The sequence below is a fragment of the Equus caballus genome, chromosome X, assembly GCF_041296265.1.
Source record: "Equus caballus isolate H_3958 breed thoroughbred chromosome X, TB-T2T, whole genome shotgun sequence".
Lineage (NCBI taxonomy): Eukaryota > Metazoa > Chordata > Mammalia > Perissodactyla > Equidae > Equus > Equus caballus.
In genome coordinates, this window is record NC_091715.1 from 141,585,901 (window position 1) to 141,607,455 (window position 21,555).

The 21,555-nt window shown below is 43.0% G+C and overlaps 1 protein-coding gene across 11 annotated transcripts in view; it reads left to right on the top strand.

The window, feature by feature from the left end:
* The window catches only part of MTM1 (myotubularin 1), a 98,003-nt gene extending 77,713 nt beyond the window's left edge, over positions 1-20,290 (top strand). For all 11 annotated transcript variants that reach the window (XM_023633911.2, XM_023633910.2, XM_023633914.2 and 8 more), the window contains 5 exons: positions 5,415-5,621; positions 6,678-6,770; positions 7,393-7,506; positions 11,464-11,640; positions 18,540-20,290. In XM_023633911.2, coding sequence (XP_023489679.2) covers positions 5,415-5,621; positions 6,678-6,770; positions 7,393-7,506; positions 11,464-11,640; positions 18,540-18,707 — 759 coding nt within the window. In that variant the 3' untranslated portion in view covers positions 18,708-20,290. The remainder of the gene's footprint in view (positions 1-5,414; positions 5,622-6,677; positions 6,771-7,392; positions 7,507-11,463; positions 11,641-18,539) is intronic.
* Positions 20,291-21,555: the final 1,265 nt, after the last annotated feature.

Below are 21,555 nucleotides of genomic sequence, written 5' to 3' on the forward strand. Positions count from 1 at the left end.
CAAAAGGTGTAAGACATACTTCCTGCCTTTAAGGAGGTTCTTAGGGTTGAAGAGATGATATGTATGTGTAAAAAGAAACATAATATTCCAAGGTACTGTATGTGAAGTACCAGTGAGGCTTCATAGCAAAGTCAGTGGAAGGAACAGGCTCTTTGGATTCAGTGGGGCTTGATCCTGGTCCTTGAAGAAAACAGAAAGGATGAGGGAGTCCATTCTAGAGAAAGAGCAGGCTGGACAAGAGCTCAGAAACAGGCCTTGGTAAGGCCTAGTTGGGAAAAGTGAGAGTTTCTGTAGTCGCAGGTTAATCTAGAGAGATCTGGGAGAAGCCAGGCATTCTGGGGCCTTGACTGTCAAGTTAGGTTATAGGGAGCCCCAGAGGTTTTGAAATAGTGGGTTACTTTAGGAAAATGTTCTGGTAGCTGCTTATAGAATAGACAAGAGAGGGAAGAAAGTAAAGTCAGAGAAAACAGAACCATTTCAAGCGTCCAGAGATGGGGTAGTAACGGCCTAGATTAGAATGCTGCCGGGTGTGTGTGGGGTGAGGCACTAAGAAAGGGACAGACACGAGCTATTTCCAAGGAAGGGTCTGTAGTATTTGATGATTAGCTAGATGCAGGATCTAAAGAAATGTAGGATGATACCAAGAGGTTGAGCCTGGCTAACTGAGAAAATGATGTCACCATTTGTAGATGAAGGGTAGTCCTGACTGGGCCTTTGGTCAAGAGAAACACCATGCACTTGGGGTGGTGGCGGGCCGTCAACCCAGTGTGTCTAATAGGCAGTTTTTCATGCAAAGTGGAACTAACAAAGAGGCTTGGGACTAAGATGTAGGCCTCGGAAGCAGCTCTTGGGCAACAAAGTCAAGCCAAGCCTTTTAATGAGGATGCTGAGAGAGAGGATGTACAGAGAGACCAAGGACTGAGAATGGGCAGGAGGCGAGAGGTGGCGCTCATCAGAGAGAAATCAGGAGATCAAAGAAGGATATTGGAATTTAAAGAAAGGAGCTAAGAGTCGGTGGTACTTCAAACATATTTATTGGGGACATCCTTGATGACCTTGGGGGGCAGACTTTTATGGGTGTCTACAGATGGGGTGGAGGAGAGTGGAGGAAATTGAAGTAGTGAATACAGACTATTCTTTTGAAAAGATAGTTAAAGGAAGGGAAGGGTCGAGGGTCATATGATTTCAAGAAGAGTTTTTTAAGGGCTTTTGTAGACAAAGAGAAAAGATACACTTTAGGCATTTTTTTAAAGGAAATGACACAGATCTGAAAAGGTGAATATAGCAGGATGTTTATAATAGTGACAAATTTGAATCAACCTAAATGTACAAGAAAAGTTTTATCTGTATAATGAAATACTATGCAGTCATTAAAAAGCATGTAATGTGCTATCTGTTAACACAGGAAATGCTCAGTGTGTAAGAGTGAAAATGCTTTGAAAGCCCTAATGAAGGAAAACATGTTTGTATGCAGAGAGCTTTAGGAATGGCGTCAAAAAACATGTTAACAGTTATTCTTTCTGAGTTAATCGCACTATGGTCATTTTTATTTTCTCCTTTGTGCTTTTCTTTGTTTTCTCCATTTTTTTCAGTGAGTATCTGTTACTTTTGTAACTAAGGGGAAAGGCTTTTTTTTTTTTTGAAGAGAGAGCACAGGTACAGGAATGATTGGCAAGGTGAGTCACCCCCCACTCTGAGCTAGATAGAAGAGACTGGTTGAAAGTAGGGCTCATTCAGTGGCTCTGGTGTGTGAGGAAACGAGGAGTCAAGGCCACCTGCAAAAGATGAAGCATGGAAGTTAGGATTTACGGAATATGGAGAATGTTGTAAAAGGCCCCTGGACATTTTTATAGTTTTGTCCATAGAGATGGGGATTCAAAAGAAATTAGAGAAACTGTCATTGTTCTTTGAGGAGACCAGGTGTAACTGGGGAGCCCAGGTGGACACGTGTACCAAGATCTGACTCAGGGCTTCCCAGGTATGAGTCAGATGGTAGTGGTTCAGACAGGGGAGTAGAGATGTGGGTAGCCTTAAGCTGGACCTTGAAGACTGGGTGGGAATTGGGGGGGACATTTGGGCAGTGCTCCTTCTGGAAGCTCTAGGGGAGAATCTGTTCCTTGCCTCGTCTAGCTTCAGGTAGCTGCTGGTGTTCCTTGGTTTGTGGCCGCCTCGCTCCAGTCTCTGCCGCCATGATCACGTTGCCTTCTCTTCTCTCTGAAATCTCTGTCCTATCAGGATACATGGATATAATTTGGGGCCCACCTCCATAATCCAGGATAATCTCTCCATCTCAAAGTCATTAACTTGATCACGTCTGCAAAGTCCCTGTGACTATCTAAGGCAGCATTCACAGGTTTCTGGGGGTTAGGACCAGGACGTCTTTGGTGACCATTATTCAGCCTTCCGCACTATTTGACAGCCTCGGGGCTGCTGAATGACATGAGGCATGGCCATCACTAACCTGCACTCAGGTGAGAGGGTCCCACCACTCTGCAAAACGGCAAGCCTTTTCGGGTGAGAAGACCACCACCCTTGGCATGTGTCCTAAATCCTCATCCCAGTCCGCTGATGGAGCCCCAACAGGTTGGAAGGAGGTCTCTGGTTTCTGGAGCTTCCATTTTCTCTCTGTCCTTTTCAGTTTTCAATATTCTTCCCCTATATTCCTTCCCATTTTAAAGAGACATATTGTTTTGTGCTTCTTAGAAGGCAGCTAGCCGGCAGCTAGCATTCACTGAACACGTGCTCAATGTCAGCACTTTGAGGGGATTATCTCTTTTAGTCCAAGACAGGCTGGTGGGGGTACCATTCCTCTCATCTCTTCAGAGAGAAAGGAACCACGGTTATGTGACTGGCTTAAGATGTGACCTGTCAGAAGTGGTGGAGTGCGGTTTCAAAGCCAGGCCTTCAGCCATTGAGCTGGTGCTCTAGCCACCGTGCTGTCCACTGCTCCATGGCTGTCATTTCTTCCCATCAGAGTCACAAGTCTATCCGATTATTTAAGTGTTCAGTGATGTGTTTTTGAAAATCTGAATTAGTTTCATTTAGATAATTGTAACTGTTCCTGTCAAGAAGTGATGGAATTCATACTTTATTGGAAAACATCTGATATTTTTAAAGATAATCGGCCAAGATTGCATCCCCTTTTTATTATAAGGAAAGTGCCCGAGAGTCGCCCTCAGCTTCATTAGTTGGACTCCAGTGATCTAGTGTATTACCAGTGCTTCTTAACAGCCCTTTCTTCAGAAGGGCCTCGAATTCAAATTGTAAATAGGATTTCGAGGAGATATTTAAAATGCCTGAAGAAATAAACCTGCTCCATTCATTTTAAAAGCAATGATTTTTGTACAAATAATTGATGTGCTGTCAGGTCCCCTAACCTGTCCTTCTTGGCATTACTTTGTCCACTTATCTTCAGTTACTGTTTATGTCAAAATAATAAAATCGCATTTCTTTTAAAATTTCTGTACATCAGACCTTTACTTAGTCTGACTTTTCCTTGAATTAGTTAAAATAAATGAGTATTTCAATTTCCTTGAATTAGTTAAAATTACCATAATAAATGTCTGTTGCACGGCGGTTAGAATTTGGAGAGCTCCAAAATGACATAATATATGTAAATGGCTGATAAGCACATGAAAAGATGGAACCTTCATACACTGATAGTGGGAATGTGAAATGGTATGACCACTTTTGAAAACAGTTTGGCAGTTTCTTAAAAAGTTGAGTAAACGTACATTTACCATATTATCCAACCATTTCACTCTTAGGTATTTACCCAAGAGAAATGAAAACTTATGTCTGTATAAAAATGTATACGTGAAAGCTCACAGCAGCATTATTCATAGTAACCAGTGCTAGAAACAACCAAATGTCCATCAGTGGATGAATGGATAAATAAAACGTGGTCTATCCATACAATGGAGTATTTTTTGGCCATAAAAAGGAATGAAGTAGTGATATAGGCTACAACATGGATGAACCTTGAAAACGTTATGCTAAGTCAAAGAAGCCAGACAGAAAAGGCCACCTATTATATGATTCCACTTATATAAAATTTCTAATAAAGGCAAAACTATAGAGACAGAAAGCAGTTCGGTGTTGGCCTGGGGCTGAGGGTGGGAGCAGAGATTGGCCTTAGATGGCACATGGGAAGCTTTTTGGGTAATGGAAGTGTTCTACAACTGGATTGTGGTGATCGTTGCACAACTGTGTAAATTTATTAAGTCTTACTGAAGTGCACACTTATGATGGATAAATTCTATAGTTTGTGAAGTATACCTCTGTAAATACCTAAGTCATCAAAAATGACATCATAAGAATAACTCTTTGTATACATAAATTTAGTAGTACTTCTGAGTCTCAAATTTTTACTAGAAGGCCATCACTTTATCTCTAGGTGAGTATTCTGCGATTTTTGAGCCACCCAAGAGTTCATATTTTGTCAGTTTAAAGGCTAAAAGGTGATTTCCATTCTCTCAGGTCTTTAAGGTCTAGACTGGACCTCTTGGGCCAGTGATTTTTCTAATATGATCACTCTTATGAGTTGAATTGTGTCCCCTCAAAATTCATATGTTGAAGTCCTGACCCCTAGTAGCTCAGAGTGTGACCTTATAAGGTCACCCCAGATGTCATTAGTTACGATGAGGTCATACTGGAGTAGGGTGGCTCCTAATCCCCTAAGGCTGGTGTCCTTATGAAAAGGGGAAATTTGGAGACAGGGACACGTGCACAGGGAGAACAGCATGTGAAGACTGGAATTATGCCGCCACAAGCCAAGGAACTACCGGAAGCTATGGGACAGCCCTGGGACAGGTCGGTCCTGCCCTGGAGCCTTCAGAGGACACGTGTCCCTGCTGACACCTGGGTCTCGGAGTTGTGGCCTCCAGAACTGTGGGACAGTAAATGTCTGTTGTTGAAGCCCCCCCATCTGTGGTGCTTTGTTACAGCAGCCCTAGTGGACTTAGACAATCATATACGTGAAAATAAGTCTGAAATGCAGTTTGGCTGTTTGTGTGTTTGGTTTTAGCAGTTTCTGTAGAGGCAGTGTAACAGATCCTGCAGCTCCTGGTGTTTTGTTCTCAGAAATCTTTCTGTTCTAGACATTAATAGTATTTTCAAACAGGACTTCTTCTAGGGTTAGAAGCTGTAATTTCAGGGGCCGGCCTGGTGGTGTAGTGGTTAAGTTTGTGCAGTCCACTTCGGCGGCCTGGGGTTTGCAGGTTCAGACCCCCAGTGTGGAGCTACACTCCACTTATCAAGCCATGCTGTGGCAGCATCCCACATACAAAATAGAGGAAGATTGGCACAGATGTTAGCTCAGGGCCAATCTTCCTCAAACAAACAAAAAAACCTATAATTTCAAATTTAGCAGTATCTTACAGCTACCCCCTGACTCGCATGTTTTTCTCTGCCAGCTTGTTTTGACGGGAGCCATTCAAGTAGCAGATAAAGTCTCTTCAGGAAAGAGCTCAGTACTCGTGCACTGCAGTGACGGATGGGACAGGACCGCCCAGCTGACGTCCCTGGCCATGCTCATGCTGGACAGCTTCTATCGGAGCATCGAAGGTTTTGAAATATTGGTACAAAAAGAATGGATAAGTTTTGGACATAAATTTGCATCTGTAAGTAAACAATAAAGCTGGTTTTTTTAAACGTCAGACTACCACCATTTGGTATTAAAAAACTAGTTGTTGGGGCCGGCCCAGTGGCATAGCAGTTAAGTTCAGTTGCTCGGCTTCGGTGGCCTGGGGTTCATGGGTTCACACTTGATCTTAGTCAAAAGGCCGAGAAGCGATTGGTTCCTGGGGTCAGATCCCTGGTGCGGACCTATGCACCACTCATCCAGGCATGCTTTGGCAGCATCCCACATACAAAATAGAGGAAGGTTGGCAGGGGTGTTAGCTCAGGGCCAATCTTCCTCACCAAAATAACCACAGCTAGTTGTGAAACCATGTATTCACTTCTAAGAAGAAAATCTGTGGAGTGTAATAAAAAACACTCTACAGGTTTGAAAATGTGTGATGCCTTGGGTTACTGAAGGTCTTTTTAGGAGACATGTTTATCCATCTGCACTATTTACAGTTTCACTTGGAAGTCATACAAAGAGTCTGCATAGAAGCATTTAAATTGAAATTGTGCAAAAGGAGGAAGATAGGATGACAATTCTTGCTCAACCAATATTGTAGCTGTTAGAGCCAACTATATTTGTAGAGATGCTAGACTTTTAGTTGCGGCTGTTTTTATTACTATTCTCATATACATGTTAAAAATTGAGAGAACCTATTAAAATTCATATTTCCCGGTCTTGTTTCCAGACACGCTTTGAATAAGCATTTTTAACAAGCTCCCCAGATGCTTCTCATGCAGAGGACCCATAGACAGTTTCAGAAACACTGCTGTGCAACCTTTTAGCCTTCATCCAATCAGATGAAATAGTTATAACACTCACATAGGATGATGCTGTGCCAATTTGTATCAGTATTTTATAGATGCTTAGTTTCCATTATTTCAAAACTTTACATTGTTTTCTATATTGCCAAGAAAAAATAGACTACTCTCTGAGAAACTTGGCATTTGGAAAACAAGTCGCTGAGTTGGATGGTCACATTTTGTGGTTCTGTGCTTTCTCAGTTTTGTACCCATAAGTTAAAACAAATCATCTTCATCTCCTCTTTTAGAGGATAGGTCATGGTGATAAGAACCACGCCGATGCTGACCGATCTCCTATTTTTCTCCAGTTTATTGATTGTGTATGGCAAATGTCGAAACAGGTAAGGGCTACATAGGATGAAAATACATTCAACTTAATGTTTCAGTATTTTAATATAATGTCTGGGATTTGCCTCAAAATAATACAGGGCAGAGACAGAGATGAAACGAGTTTGGCCATGTGCAAATAATTCTTGAAGCCAGGTGATGGGTCTATGGGGTTTGTTTTCTTTTTATTCTCACTACTATTTATATGTCTGGGATTTCCCATAATCAAGTTTTTAAAGTTCAGTATTTAACTGTATTATCTCTGCTAACAGAGGAGCAAGCAGTTGACAATACCCAGTTGTCTTCTCTGTTCACTCTACGTCGGCATTTGCGTAGACGCATGCTCCTAACTTACAATACCGAAAAGCATTAAACTCTCTGTGTGCCCTGGAGACGCAGAGCACCCAGAAGATCGGCTTGCTCTCTTCCTTCTCCTCCACTTCTTTGCGTGGCCCTTATGTAAACTCCTGGGCCCCGCGCAGAGCGAGCGCCGGCAGGGCTCCGGGGCGGGTGCGGTTCGCAGCCTCTGCCTCCTGCCTGGAAGGTGTGGCGTGGCAGGGTTTGGCACCTCTCTGCTGTTCTCCGAAGGATCCGTCTTGAGTTTTCATGCTCTCTTTGCTCGTTTCTTGTGTCTAGTTCCCGACAGCCTTTGAATTCAATGAACAATTTCTGATTACGATTTTGGATCATCTGTACAGCTGCCGCTTTGGTACTTTCTTGTACAACTGTGAATCGGCTCGAGAAAGACAGGTGAGCGAAAATGCTAATCCTGTCAGTTAAATGTGTCTGGTCTGCTGTGAAATAAAAAGAATTTAATAGCTTGATTTGTGGTAAATGCAAGGTTTCTCATTTTGTACCCCCAACTTGGGTGTTTGTACTTCAGCCGGGATTTGTTGAGTGTCTGCTATCTACCGCAGGGCTAAGACACTGACTTCGCCCTTGGGGAGTAGGAATGACTTCAAAGTTAGGCAAGGTCTCCCTCCCAAAACGCCATAACGAGTTCAGGAAAGGGAATTTTTTAAAGGCATAAACCCTCACAAACAGGGAAAATGAGAAAAGAGACATAGCAACAAACTTTTAGAAGTGGGAAGGCTAGTAGATAAGTGGTAAATAATGTAGCTTGAGAAAACTGAATCTCAAACCAGCGGCAGGGAAGCCAAGAACCAGCCCACTTTGTGTCACAGGGAACCTGGATGACTCGGGTTCTGGGGAGAGGGTATACCAGGTGTCTGGGTCGAAGGGGGAAAGATAAGACAACTGGAAGCTCTGTTTAGAGTAAGCCATTAGCTTCCCCAGGTCCCCTCCACCACTCTCTGGAGCTGAGGACTCTGTCAGAGGTTGCTTCTCGAGAGAGGGTGAGAGTGAGTCTCTGGGCTGGGGACCTGAGTGTCATCAGGGGCCCCAGCTCACTTCCCTTGCTGACTCCCATAAATCTAGCAGCATGTCCTTGTCTTCCAGGTGGGAGCATGAAAGAACTTTCTCTGTGGGCAAGGATAGAGGAAATGGAGCCCTCCTTCATTACTGGCAGGAGTATAAAGCAGTGCAGCCACTGTGGAAAACAGTCTGGTGGTTGCTCCTGAGAAAGCTAAATAGAGAATTACCATGGGACCTAGCAATTCTACCCCTAGATATATACCCAAAGAAGCGAAAATAAGGTTTGAAACAAAAACTTGTATGCACATGTTCATAGTGGCACTACTCAGGGTAGCTAAAAGTTTGGGCACCAACCCCAGTGTCTATCACCTGATGAATATATAAACAAAATGTGGTCTATCTATACAATAATATATTAATCAGGCATAAAAAGGAATAAAGTTCTGGTCTATGCTACAACATGGATAAACCTTGAAAACATGCTAACTGAAAGGAGCCAGACATAAAAGGTCACAGATTGTATGACTTCATTTATGTGTAATGTCTAGAATAACAAGTCCATAGAGACAGAAAGTAGGTAAGTGGTTGACAGAGGCAGGAAGGAGGGGAGAATGGGGAGTGACTGCTTAGTGGGTATGGGGTTCCCATTTGGGATGATAAAAATGTCTTGGAGCTTGATAGAGGTGGTGGTTGCACACCATTGTGAATATTCTAAAAGCCACTGAATTTTACACTGTAAAATGGTGAATTTTATGGTATGTGAACTCCACCTCAATTTTCAAAAAGAAGAATTATCTCTGGGGAAACTGACTAGCCCCAGAAGAAGGACCTAAAGATACCAACACCTAGAGTTCCCCACAGTGAAGCTCACGTTGATGAGCCTCAGGATTTCAGAGCCTCCAGTCAACTCTTCTCTTCTCCACTCTTAAATAGTGGCAGACAACCGAGAGGGGGAAAAAGCAGCTCGGAAAAAATAGTTACCATGTAGGGAGGGCAGAAATGTAGACAAGAAGCTATCATTTAATATCCCCAGAAACATAAGAACATATTGGTACCACAAAATAATAACAGGATATTGTTTGGAAAGAACATTTAGAGATCAGAAAGGAAGCTGAAACTAAAAACACGCTATCAACAGAAATTAATAACTCAGCAGAAGAGTTGGAAGATAAAATCGAAATCTCCCAGAAAGTAGAGAGTAAAGACAGAAGTGGAAAATGAAAACAAGATAAGAAAACTAGCAGATCAGTCCTGGAGGTGCAATATCAAATAACAGGTGTTCTAGAAAGAGAAAATAGGGAAACCAGAGAGCAAGAAATCACTGAAATAATTTGAGAATATTTCCTGGAATTGGAGTATGTGAGTTTCCACATTGAAAGGCCTGCCAAGTGCCCAACCCAGTGGACAAAAAGAGAGCCATACTAAGGCACATCATTGGGAAGTTTCAGAAGACCAGGGACAACAAAAAAGATCCTTGAAGCTTCCAAAGAAAAAAAAAGAATGGGTTATTTGCAAAGAAACAGAAATCAGGATGATTTTGAGTTCTTCAACAGCAATATTGGAAGCAGAAGTCAGTAGAGCATTGCCTTCAGAATTTTAAAGGAAAATAATTTCAACGTAGAATTCTGTAGCCACCAAATTGCCAATCACACGTGAAAGTAAACAAGGATATTCTCAGACATGGCATCAAGAAAGATTTACCTCCCATACCACACCCTTTCTCTGGAAGCTGCTGGAGTGTGTACTTCATGCAAACAAGAAAGAAGATGACGGCGTGGAATTCAGTAAGCAGGAGCTCCAGCACAGAGAGAGGCAAGAGGGGATCCTTGGGGCAAAACAGAAAAGGACCTAGATGACAGATGGACTCAGGGCACAGGGGCAGCCAGTGTAGCTTTCTCTCCTCCGAAGATGAAACTGGGGGGTCCGGATGTGCTGAGTGTCTTAACGGAAGTTTAAGATGCTGGAGGAAGAGTTTAGGGTTGAATTAATGATAAGTGCCAAGAAAAGCAAGCAAACAGAATAGACACTTGTTAAATCAAGGGAAAACAAAAAGGTTGTGCAGGCGAAGAAATCACAGACTAGTAACTCTACATGGCTCACCTGGGAGTAGCATTTGCTTCATCATGAGAATCTAAACACTGAGCTCGGATCTCATCCCAGCTCCGCTGTGTGCTGGGGGTGTGAGGCAGGATGGAGGGGGCCTTGTCAGGAGTTACTGACTATCTCTGAATAGCCAACATGTAGCAAGAAGAGCATTTTATTTAGAGATATGGAGGTGAGTACCAAATAAGCAAAGAAAGCAATTTAAAGAACCAAATACTGTTGCTTCTGGGGAGCCAGGTGAGAAACTGCTTTTTTCATAACAAACCTTGTCAAGCTATTTGACTTTTTAAACTATGTGCATGTATAAAAATAAAAACAAGCATGCAAATAAACACAACGCAGTGTAGATTGTGGCATCGAAAGGTGCGAATGGAGTTTTAGGGGGATTCCAAGGAAGGCAAAATTAGGCTGCCATTGTTATCGTTCATGTTAAAGTATGTGTGTTAAAGAAATTTCTTCAGTCGCTTCCTTCAAGTGGTTCTTTTTAGCTTCCAGTTTTAGCTTATTGGCCCTTTCTTATTGAAGTCATTACTAGGAAGAGTTTCAAATTTTGCCTTCGGTAATTTTAGTACTTGTATTTTTATTTCCCGAGCTTTGATTTTTCTCTAGTTTATGGCCAAAATCAGTAAAAATCTATAATAAAATGAAAACATGAATATCTGTATGAGATGATGGACACTAGACGGAAAACCGGAGACTCAGTGCAGTCAGTTAGCCAAGTGTTTTCAAAGATCTGGCTCTTGGCATGATGTAGATTAAACATCTGCATGATTGATTAAAATAGCTTTATATCTAGATGCCTACCGTCAAGTAGACACAGGTTAAGATTTCATAGTTCTAACAAATACAAAAATGAAAAAAATCAGTGACATCTTAGGATAATTTTTCTTTCTGCTGAATTAAAAAGAGCATACTGTCCATCTGTTGGTAAATGTTTTACCTAGCCAGGAATAGTCTTCTCAGGTCAGTGAATTGCATTTAATGTTACAGCGTCCTGTACCTCTCTCCTGCGTAGCAATAGTGGCTCTCAAGCGAGGCCATTATCTATGCAAATATCGGTAAGTGGCTGCCTGAGCGCTCACTGGCCCAGGAGGCTTTTTGAGCTATTGTGGGCATAATGTAAATGTAGGATTCAAGTTGATGCTCACCTGTGTTGCCACAGGCTGCAAAATGGTTTGTGTACTGGGTGTGTGTTTACTTAGGCTTTCCACTTTCTCTCTCTCTCTCTAGAAAGTTACAGAAAGAACAGTTTCTTTATGGTCACTGATAAACAGTAATAAAGACAGATTCAAAAATCCCTTCTATACTAAAGAGATCAATCGAGTGTTGTATCCAGTTGCCAGCATGCGTCACTTGGAACTGTGGGTGAATTACTACATTCGGTGGAACCCCAGAATCAAGCAACAAGTAAGTGAAAGCCAGTGATGTCGATTGGTGATTGTTTCTGTACGTAGATAATGCGATTTGGTAGTTTTTTAAAAATATCATGAGAGGGGAAATACCAGACCAAAAAAATCATACTTGCTTTTAAACGCAACTTTAATTAAAAAGTATTTTTAATTGCCAAACCATTTACTTTGATTGGCGTTAAACTTGTATTCTTCTGCCTACATGAATAAAATATAAAATTTTTTTGCTAAAATGTAAACCGATTTAAAGCTCTGGAAAATGTTCGAGTTTTGCTAGCCAAGGATTTCCTTTAATCCCTGGAAGCTGTTACGCATCCTAAGAAAATTCTTTCCAGTGACTAAACTTAGATGATCCCTCAAGGAGAGAAAACGTTGTCTCCTCTCCGGTTCAGGTGTGTGTATTAGGTCTGCTGACACCAGTGCTTTTTACTGAGAGTCTTCAGTCCTAAAATAAAGATAATTGACCTGTCAGTGGATAGTGCACTCAGTTGGCCATTTATCAGTCACAAAGTGAAAACAATGATTTTTGAAGCAAAAGACTCCACATTTTATTAAAGATGCACTCAGGCTTTCCACTCTCCCACCACCATTCCATCTAAAATCAGAAGAAAATACAGCCTGTTTGTAAAGGCTCAGAAGGACCTCCATCTAGTGATCTGTTCTAAACGCTATAAATAGTCAGTATTTGCGATTGCTTTTCGTAAAGCTTTGCCCATTTTCCTGCAGTTTGGATGGTTTACCTGTTCTCACAGGCCAGTCTTGCGTCAGCGCCAGCTTTAATCCCACTAGAAACAGGCGACAGCAGGGGCTGGGAGCTGCAGTCTGTCTCGTAGATTGTTGATTCCACTTAGCCAGCTGGCCGCACGCCAGTCCGTGCTCTCTTCTCATGGGGGAAGTGCGTGGTTCAAGCTGGCACTTTCATTTCAAGGTCTCTGCTGCTTGCATGAAAGGCTTTTGCAATTTAGTAATGGTTCAAATGTGTAATCTTTTAGAAAGTGACAGATTCCAGGGCTTGACAACATTCGCTTGTTTAGTTTAGGATTCAAGAAGCACATTGAGGGAATTTATTTAGCAGTAGTTCTAGCATTGGGATATCAAGGGAAGAGGAAATGGGAATTTTTCCAGGATTCTAACCACTCTTACAGAGGACGTGTTCCTTTTCTAATTAAAAAATATTACACAGGTGAGCACTGTTTGTCCTATAAATTAAGCCTTTTCTGTATTTACCATGGCTTGTTTTTAAACCATCAGTAATTAGGAAGTGTTGACAATTTCCATACAGATTCTGTAATCTCCCCTCAGTTGTACTTGGAGAAATTCTTGAAATTTCAAGAAATTTAGAGCAATTCATTTCATTTCTGAATATATAAAGGTAATAATGAGAATTGTGTGACAAGTCAAGTTTGAAGGGACATTGTTAGAACTGCCTGTACCATCTCTCTCCCCATCATTCTCATAGAGCTTTGCAAAAAGGAACTGGGCCAGATAGGAAGGCACGTTCTTGACTAAAGATTTTTATTTGGAGACAGTAATTGGTTTATATTATGATCTATGAAATTTACTCAAAAAGGAAAATAACATATCCTTTCTACATAGATTTTTCTGAGTGTGGAGGGTCCTACACAGATCCTTATGTCCCTTGGCACTTTGTATTTTCATCTACCATTTACTGAGTGTTCGCATGCGTCAGGCACTGAGGGGAGGCAGAGATTAAGAGGAGGCGGTCTCTGCCCACTCGGAGCTCCTAGGCTGATGGGGGCACCGAGGAACATAAGGTGAGGATTAAAATGCTCAGGGAGAAATGCAGTACTAGACATGTGAAGTGAGTGCCTTAGATTTCCTTGAAGATCATATGTAGAACATTATTTCATACATAAATAGATTAAAATCTGATCACATAGGACTTTTTAAATTATATAACATAAACCTGAAAGAATATACTTAAACAGTTAGGAGTTAAATTGCCATTCAGTTGTGTGGCCCAGTTGGCATACAGACAATTACCGGGTACCTATAGTGTCCACTGCACTCTGATGTACTCTGAGTATTGAAAGATACAAAAGCTTATACAGCCCTTCCCTATAATGAGGCGTTAACCTAGAAGAAGGCAGGGTTAGTGTGCTTTTAAAAGCAAAAGCCAGCAACCCTTGCTATGACATAAAAATTCAGCAGAGGTGCTGGCCCCGTGGCCAAGTGTTAAGTTCGCGGGCTCTGCTTTGGCGGCCCAGGGTTTCATCAGTTCGGATCCTGGGTGCGGACATGGCACTGCTCATCAAGCCATGCTGAGGCGGCGTCCCACATAGCAGAACCTTCAGAAGACCCACAACTAAAATATACAACTATGTACTGGGGGGCTTTGGGGAGAAGAAGAAAAAAGAACTCAGCAGAGTTGATGGAAAGACCAAGGCTTACATTTGATGAGCTATCAATAAGAAAATTTGGTACTTTATTTCATATAAGGAAATTGCTCATGCCGAAAGCAAAAGTCTGAATTGGTCACATTATAAACCTGAATGGGGCCTTTGGCTGCCGCTGAGCCTCCTGTTGCCCTTTGGGAGCCACTGTACTCCACGGAGCTGCTAACCAGGGTTGCACCAGCCAAGGCCATGTCTGTGTCATGGTAACTGAAGGGTGAGAACAGTCCAGTCAGATATTCACAGGCTGACCTGTGTGGTGTTTATTTCTAATAGAAAAGTGAAAAGAAACATGAATATGGAAATCGTTTGAAGCCTCAAATGCTGTCATAGCTAGCTGATTGCCTAGCATCTAGTCCACGCTGAGCTGGCGTGCTCTTTCCTTCTTCATTCCTTTCCTAAGAGAGAAGTTGAGTTGTAGTATTTAAAGTCACTTGACTTCACATTGTGTTTCTCGTTATTTTGTCTTTTGGTGTACTGTCACAAATGGACTCTCTCCTTCTATTATAGCCTCCAAATGGTTGATGTTTGTCTAGAGGCTAATGACTTTCATATTTTGTCCTCATTGCTAGACTGGATTATCTTTTCATTTCTAACAGTTTTTCTGTCTACTCTCCCGAGTGTTCTAATTATACACCTTTGTCATTGGCAAAAGTGATTGTTTTACCTCTGGTTTCTTTTTCTTGTCTAATTGTACTTGCTGGTACAATAACAAATGGATTCTAATAGTCATATGAAGAAGGGAGGTTTTAAAAATAGCCAAGACAATTTTGGAGGAGAATATCGAAGAAGAGCTTGCCGTGCTGTGTATCAAGACTTATTTGAAGCAGAGTAGAGCCCAGAAACAGACTAGGGGAAGCAGGTGGCATTGTGACATGGAGGGAAAAGATGGACAGTCGCTGGTAAACGGTGCCAGCATGGCAAGTCAAGCTTAACAAGTCTAAAATGGAACTCCCAATATCCCCGCAAACCCGCTCCTCCTGCCATCTCCCGTTCAGCCCTCAGCAGCTCCATCCTAGTTGCTATGGCCAGAGCCCTTGGAGTCATCCGTGACTCCTTGCTCTCTCACACCCCACACCTTGTCTCTCAGGAGAGCCCGCTGCGCTTGGCGTTCAGAACCTGTACCACCTCCGACACTTTCCCCAAGTACTGCTGCATCGCCTTCCAGCTGGACTCCCTGCTTCTACCCTTGCTTCCTTCTAGTCCCTTCTCAACGTGCTGGCCAAAACGGTCCTCATACAGCACGCACCAGATCCCACCAGTCCCATATTCAGAACTGTCCAGGTAGCTGTTCACCTCGCACACTCAAAGCCCAAGCCCTTCCAATGGCCTCTGAGGCCTTATGTGACCCCACCCTCCCCTCTCTGACCTCCTGGCCTCCTCACCAACACCTCTTTCTCACACATTCTGCTTCGGCCACACTGGGCTCCTTGCTCGTCCTCAGACACTCAACTGTCTGCTTCGCTCCCTCTCCCCCTCCCTCAGGCCTTCCACCAAGAGTCACCTCTTCAGTGTGGCTCACCCCAACCACCCTATTTAGAGGGGAGCTGGCGCTCTGCCCCCATCCCCGTCCCTCTTACCCTGCTCTGCTTCTTTTCCATAGTATTCATCACCTTTAAACATTCTGTGTGACTCACAGGATTGTGGTATTCGTCGTTTGTCTGTCTCCCCCTGCTGGCAAATAAACGCCACAAAAACAGGGATTTGGGCCTCCTTTGTTCGCTGATGGAGCCCCAGGGGCTAGAACAGTGTCTGGCCCTCAGGTGAATACATAAAGAGAAAAATGGGCGAGGGATTTTAGCAGGCAGTGCACAGCGCTTACCAGGCCTCAGGCCTTCTCCCAAGCATTTCCGTTCTAATACCACATATGCCTTCCTGAAAAACCTTACGTCCTGCAGAATCACAAGGTAAAGAGAACGAGGCTTACAGGAAGAACAGGATTAGGAGGTCGGAGGAGACTTCTCCCAACCTGAGGACCTTTGTATCCAGAGCTTTCATGGAAGCGACAGTCCCAGTGGGAATGCGGGCATAGTCACGTCTCTGCAGCATTTGCATCTGGCCGCCATTGATTCCTCCTTGGCAGCCTATAGTGGGTTGAATGGTGTCCCCTAAAAGACATGTCCCTCACAACCTGTCACTGTGACCCTATTTGGAAAAAGAGTCTTTACAGATTTAATTAGGTTAGGATCTCAAGGTGAGATCCTTCTGGATTTAGAGTGGGCCCTAAGTTCAATAACAAGAGACAACAGGGAGATTCGAGACAGACACACAGAGGAGAGAAGACCATGCCAAAACAGAGGAGTGGTTGGAGTGACATGGCCACAAGCCAAGGAAGCCTTGAGCCCCCAGAAGCTGGAGGAGGCGGGAAGGGTCCTCCCCTAGAGCCTGCAGAGGGAGCGCAGGCCACTGACAGCCTCATTTCGGCCTTCTGCCCTGCAGAGCTGTGAGAAAGGAAATGTGTCGTTTGAAGCCACCAAGTTTGTGTTAGTTATGGGAGCCACAGGAAACTAACGCACAGTCTTAAAGCCCAGGGCTCATGCTGCCTTCTCTGAGACACAGGTCCTGGAGGGCTTCTGCTTCTACTGCAGACCGTTCTCCTCGGCGTTAGAAATCACATCCACAGTATGGCCATCTCCGTCAGCACGTGGTCTTCACAGCTTCCTTGGTGCCCGCAGCTTCAGTAGATAGCTTAATACAATGGAAAGCAGGATGGTTCTAGAAGCCACTAGCACTAAAGGAAGGCACTAATGTAGACTATTGCCTTTTTTGTAAATGTCTTCATATATTGCTCAAGTTTTCTAGAAGCTTGCCCTTGATCACTTCAAAACATGAACGTCCCGGCGAGGCAGTCTTCCGGAGGCCGTTCTGTTGTATATTTTGGCCTGGGTGGTGATTACATTGATTTATACTTATGTAAAGATTCACTGAGCTGGACATTTTAAGATCTGTGCACAGTACTATCTGTGGTTTATATCTCAGTACAAAATTTTGAAAGATTGGAGCCAGCCCAGTGGCATAGCACTTAAGTTCGCATGCTCCACTTTGGTGGCCCAGGGTTCGTCAGCTTGGATCCCAAGCATGGACCTAGTGCTGCTCATCAAACCAGGCTGTGGCAACGTCCCACATCAAAAATAGAGGAAGATGGGCACAGATGTTAGAGCTCAGGGTCAATCTTCCTCAGCAAAAAGGGGAGGATTGGCGGCAGATGTTAGCTCAGAGCTAATCTTCCTCAGAAAAAAAAAAAAAAAGTTTAAAAAATTAACATGCTGGGGAGAATCACATCCTGTTCCAGCATGACTTATACCTTTATTCTGCCATCAGTCCCATATTTATCACTCAAAGAAATGGCATTGTAGCAGAACATTGCCTGACTTCACTCTCCCAACAGCCCTGTGAGGTCTGGACCGTTCTGAGTCCCATTTGACAGATAGGGAAGGTTCGGTCACACAGCCGGCGAGAGGCAGACCTGAGATTCACGCCAAGGCCAGCGGGCCTCAGAGCCACTGCTGTCAACCGTGCGTTAATCTGGGTAATAGCACATGAAAAGATGTGCTAGAGCAGAGCAATGCAAACTAAAAGTACCATGACATACCAAGTTACAGTCATCAAATTGGCAAAGAAAAAATTACTCTTACATTCTCCAGTTCTGGTGAGGCTGTGGAGCAACAGGAACCGCCAGACATCACTAGCGGAGCATAAGGCCCTCTCACCACCTCAGAGAACAATTTGGCAGCATCTAGTAAAGCGGAAGAGACCATACTGTCTTCTTCAGCAGTCCCCCCCTAGGAAAATCCCTTGGAGAGACACTGGCACGTGCCCGAGGACTTGTGTCCGAAGATAGTGCTACAGCATTGCGTGTGGAATAGTGAGGAGCGCTATAATAGTGAGGGCATTACCCATCCTCCATCAGTGTGGAAGTGGATGCATCGAGTGTGGTTCCTTTATTCGGTGGAACTCAACTGCGCTCCAGTTCAGAACCGTAATGTCGGGTCCGAATGTCAATTGATGAATACAGAATACCACCGTTGATGTAAACTTCCACATGTGGAGCATAGTGGTATATTTTGTTGCTGGGTACTCACTTGTAGGAAAAATGTCACAAACCTGCACAGTAAGGAAGGCGACACTCCAACCTGAGAAGAGTTGTTGCCTCTGGGAGCGAAAGAGGGGAGCGGTCCTGGGGATGGGCGACACAGGAGACTGGAGCTGTGTCTGGGTTGATAAATTTAGAAAGATGGTGACGCATGTGTGAGGAAATGTGTATGTTATTTCTCGGTGGCAGACAGCTGGGTGTTGTCGTATTCTTGTACTTGTGTGTGTGTTGAAATTTGGGGGTATTGGAGGACAGTGTGTGTGGACGCTAAACCTCACTACGAAGGCTTATTGAGAAGGCAGCAGGCACGGCCGGTGGCTGGCGCGGAGCAGGCAGGTGTCTGTGACGTGGCACCGTCCAGCAGTAACGCGTCTTTGTGCTTCTCTGCAGCAGCCAAACCCAGTGGAGCAGCGCTACCTGGAGCTCCTGGCCCTGCGCGATGAATACATAAAGCGGCTCGAGGAATTGCAGCTCGCCAACTCTGCCAAGCTTTCCGATCCCTCGACTTCACCTTCCAGTCCTTCACAAATGATGCCCCACGTGCAAACGCACTTCTGAGAGGGGACCCTGGTGCGGCGTTAGAGCTCTGAAGAGAGGAAATAGCTGACTTTCATTTGGGGCCTCTGTACAAAGTAGATTAAAATATTTGCCTCCATGTAGAACTTGAACTAACATAATCTTAAACTCTTGAATATGTGCCTTCTAGAATACATATTACAAGAAAACTACAGTGTCTACACGGCAATCAGAAGAAAGGAGCCAAGATGGGGTTTTGGAAAATCCTGACACCTTTCCAAAGCAGTTTTCGAAAGATAAAATTTAAATTTAATTTACCTCTTTAGAAATGCTCTGTATATGATATGTATTTTGTAGGCTTAATTGGAACAACATTATTTTAAACTAAAGGGGAAAAATATATGTTTGTGAAATGGATTTTCCTCAAGCTGCTTATGCTAGTTGCTTTGGATTATCTAAAATGAACCCAAATGTGAAAGACGTGTGTTACTGCCAAAACCAAATTGAGCTCAGCTTTCAAGGTATTATCCAAAAGCAAGGTGTTAAAATAATTGCCAAATTTTATTCCATTGTCAGTGGTGACTTAAGGAGAAATAGCTGTGTAGATGAGGTGTTCATTATCTTGAAATTTTGGAATATGAAGTGTTTTCCCCTAATTTTCAAGAGAAGCATATTTTTATATTAAAAAAAAATGGGGCCCAGTGAAATATGATTTGATTTTTTTTGAACTTTGCCAATTCTGTTTCCCAAGTTCTTCCGTGAGGTTGCCTAAGATTCGGACCCGGTTTCAGGTTGGGGAGCGCCCTTCAACAGCGCTGTCTCAGGAGGTCAGATGTGTGATGCTGCGTTGGTGACTGTTTCGCAAACGTTGCTCTAGTCAAACCAGCTCATCTGCCGAAGTGTAGGGTTGAGCATCTTGGAGGTATGAGCTGTTGCTAGAGCATCATTCTTTGAAATAGAAGCTGTAGATGTACACTGTTGAGCGTATTCTTGAAAGTATTGTTTATGAATTTCAATTTAAATGGTGTCGGATGCCCCTCCCCCCAAGCGTGCATAAAAACTGGTTCTACAAATTTTTACTTGAAGTACCCGGCAGTTTGCTTTTTCAGGTTTTTTTTTTTTTTTTTTGTAGTATTAAATGAAATTTCAAATGCAGTTCTATTTGATATCTGAACTAATTCATTTAGTAAGTATATTTGTAAAAGGTAAGGCTAGAGTTAAAACAATTAACGTGTTTTACGATGATTTGTAAAGGACTATTTATAGCTAATATGGTTATGTTTTCAATGAATTAAGAGAGATTAAATATATCTTTGTAAGTTATTTTATGTCATAGCTTAATTGGTCTACCAAATAAGACATCTCAAATACAGTAGCAGAATGTATAAATTTTGTATGTATGAGAAATTTTATTAGACATTCTCTTGCTTTTTGTAAACGCTGTAAATATTTCATAAATTAACAAAATATCACTCCATAAAAAAGCTAATACTAATAGCTTAAAGGATCTTGTGAAATTTCATGAAAGAATGTCCACGGCAATAACGATAAAGACCTGCTGTAATAAACGTCGTAGCTGCACACAGCGCCCTCTTTTCAGAGAGGTCACTGTGGATGTGAGTCAATGTGCGTGACGCCCATCTTTTCTTCTCCTGGCTTGACTTCCCATGCTTTCCCCAAATTCCAGCGATATTGGACATTTAAGTGCATTGACGATGCAGATTTTACGTCACAACTGTCTTTATTGAAGTAAAGATAGCTTTCACAAAAGTGCCAGGGGGCATAGGCACGAAACTTCAGACTCTGGATGAATACAGCAATTGACATTAAGGGAGGGGTCAGGACATTGGTTGCAATAAGCCAAACTCGATGTCTCTTTAGGTAAGAATTTTAAAAATTCTTCAAATAATACTGCCAGTTGGAAATTACATTGTTTATCTATGTACCTCCTAAGAATGCTAAACAGTTACAGCAGTAAACTAAAATTAACCATTTTTTAAATGTCAGAATAGTGTTCAAAAGCTTAAGCTTATCTTTTAAAAGCCATGAGTATTTGAAATATTTTGCAAGGTTCTTCTGCAGACATTGCTGCATTTACTCCTCACTGCAAGCTCACAGGCTACGTGATACTCTGTTATCACTGTTTTTCACCTGAGGAGAATCTCATTGCTCCTGGGTTCACCAACACACCCCAAGCCCCACGGCAGCAAGACAAATTTGTGCACGTATTCAACTGAATTCTGCTTCTCAAGTTCCCACTGAATAGCCTTAGCTCTGCCTTCTGGAATGAAATGGAATAATCTCTCTTCCTGGGACAGCCCTTCAAATAGTTTGGAATCATATATATTTTTGATAATATAACAGTTTTTCTCAATATAGCCATAGCACTTTCTGATCTATTTTTGATAATGCAGCAAAGCTTATCCTTATGCTTTTTTGGTAGGAATAATACTCAGACTTTCAAAATAAGCTGACTACCATCTCATCCCCTGCAGCCATCTCGACAGAGTACAGATCTGTGCTGTCATTCATTCGGACAGCACTTGTGACATTTGGGGGCATTAGGCAAAAGCAAGACTCTAAAGGGAACGTTCCTAAAATTGGGGGATTTATTACAGAGCGTATGCACCTATGCCTGCAGGATGGAGCCATTGGCGGCCATTAAAGCCACAGAGGGGACGCGCAAAGGAACCAGGAAATGTGTGCAGCGTGCAGCCCGCAGACAGGAACGAGGAGTAGTGCATTGCGGAGACGTCTCACGGCTGAAATAGACTGCAGTGGGATTGTTTGAGGTTCCCAGAATCACTAGGCATGATGCTGGAGCACCAGTATTTGAAATAAGAGTCTGATACTGCAACAGCTCTCGGTAGATTTATAGCTTAGTTAAGGA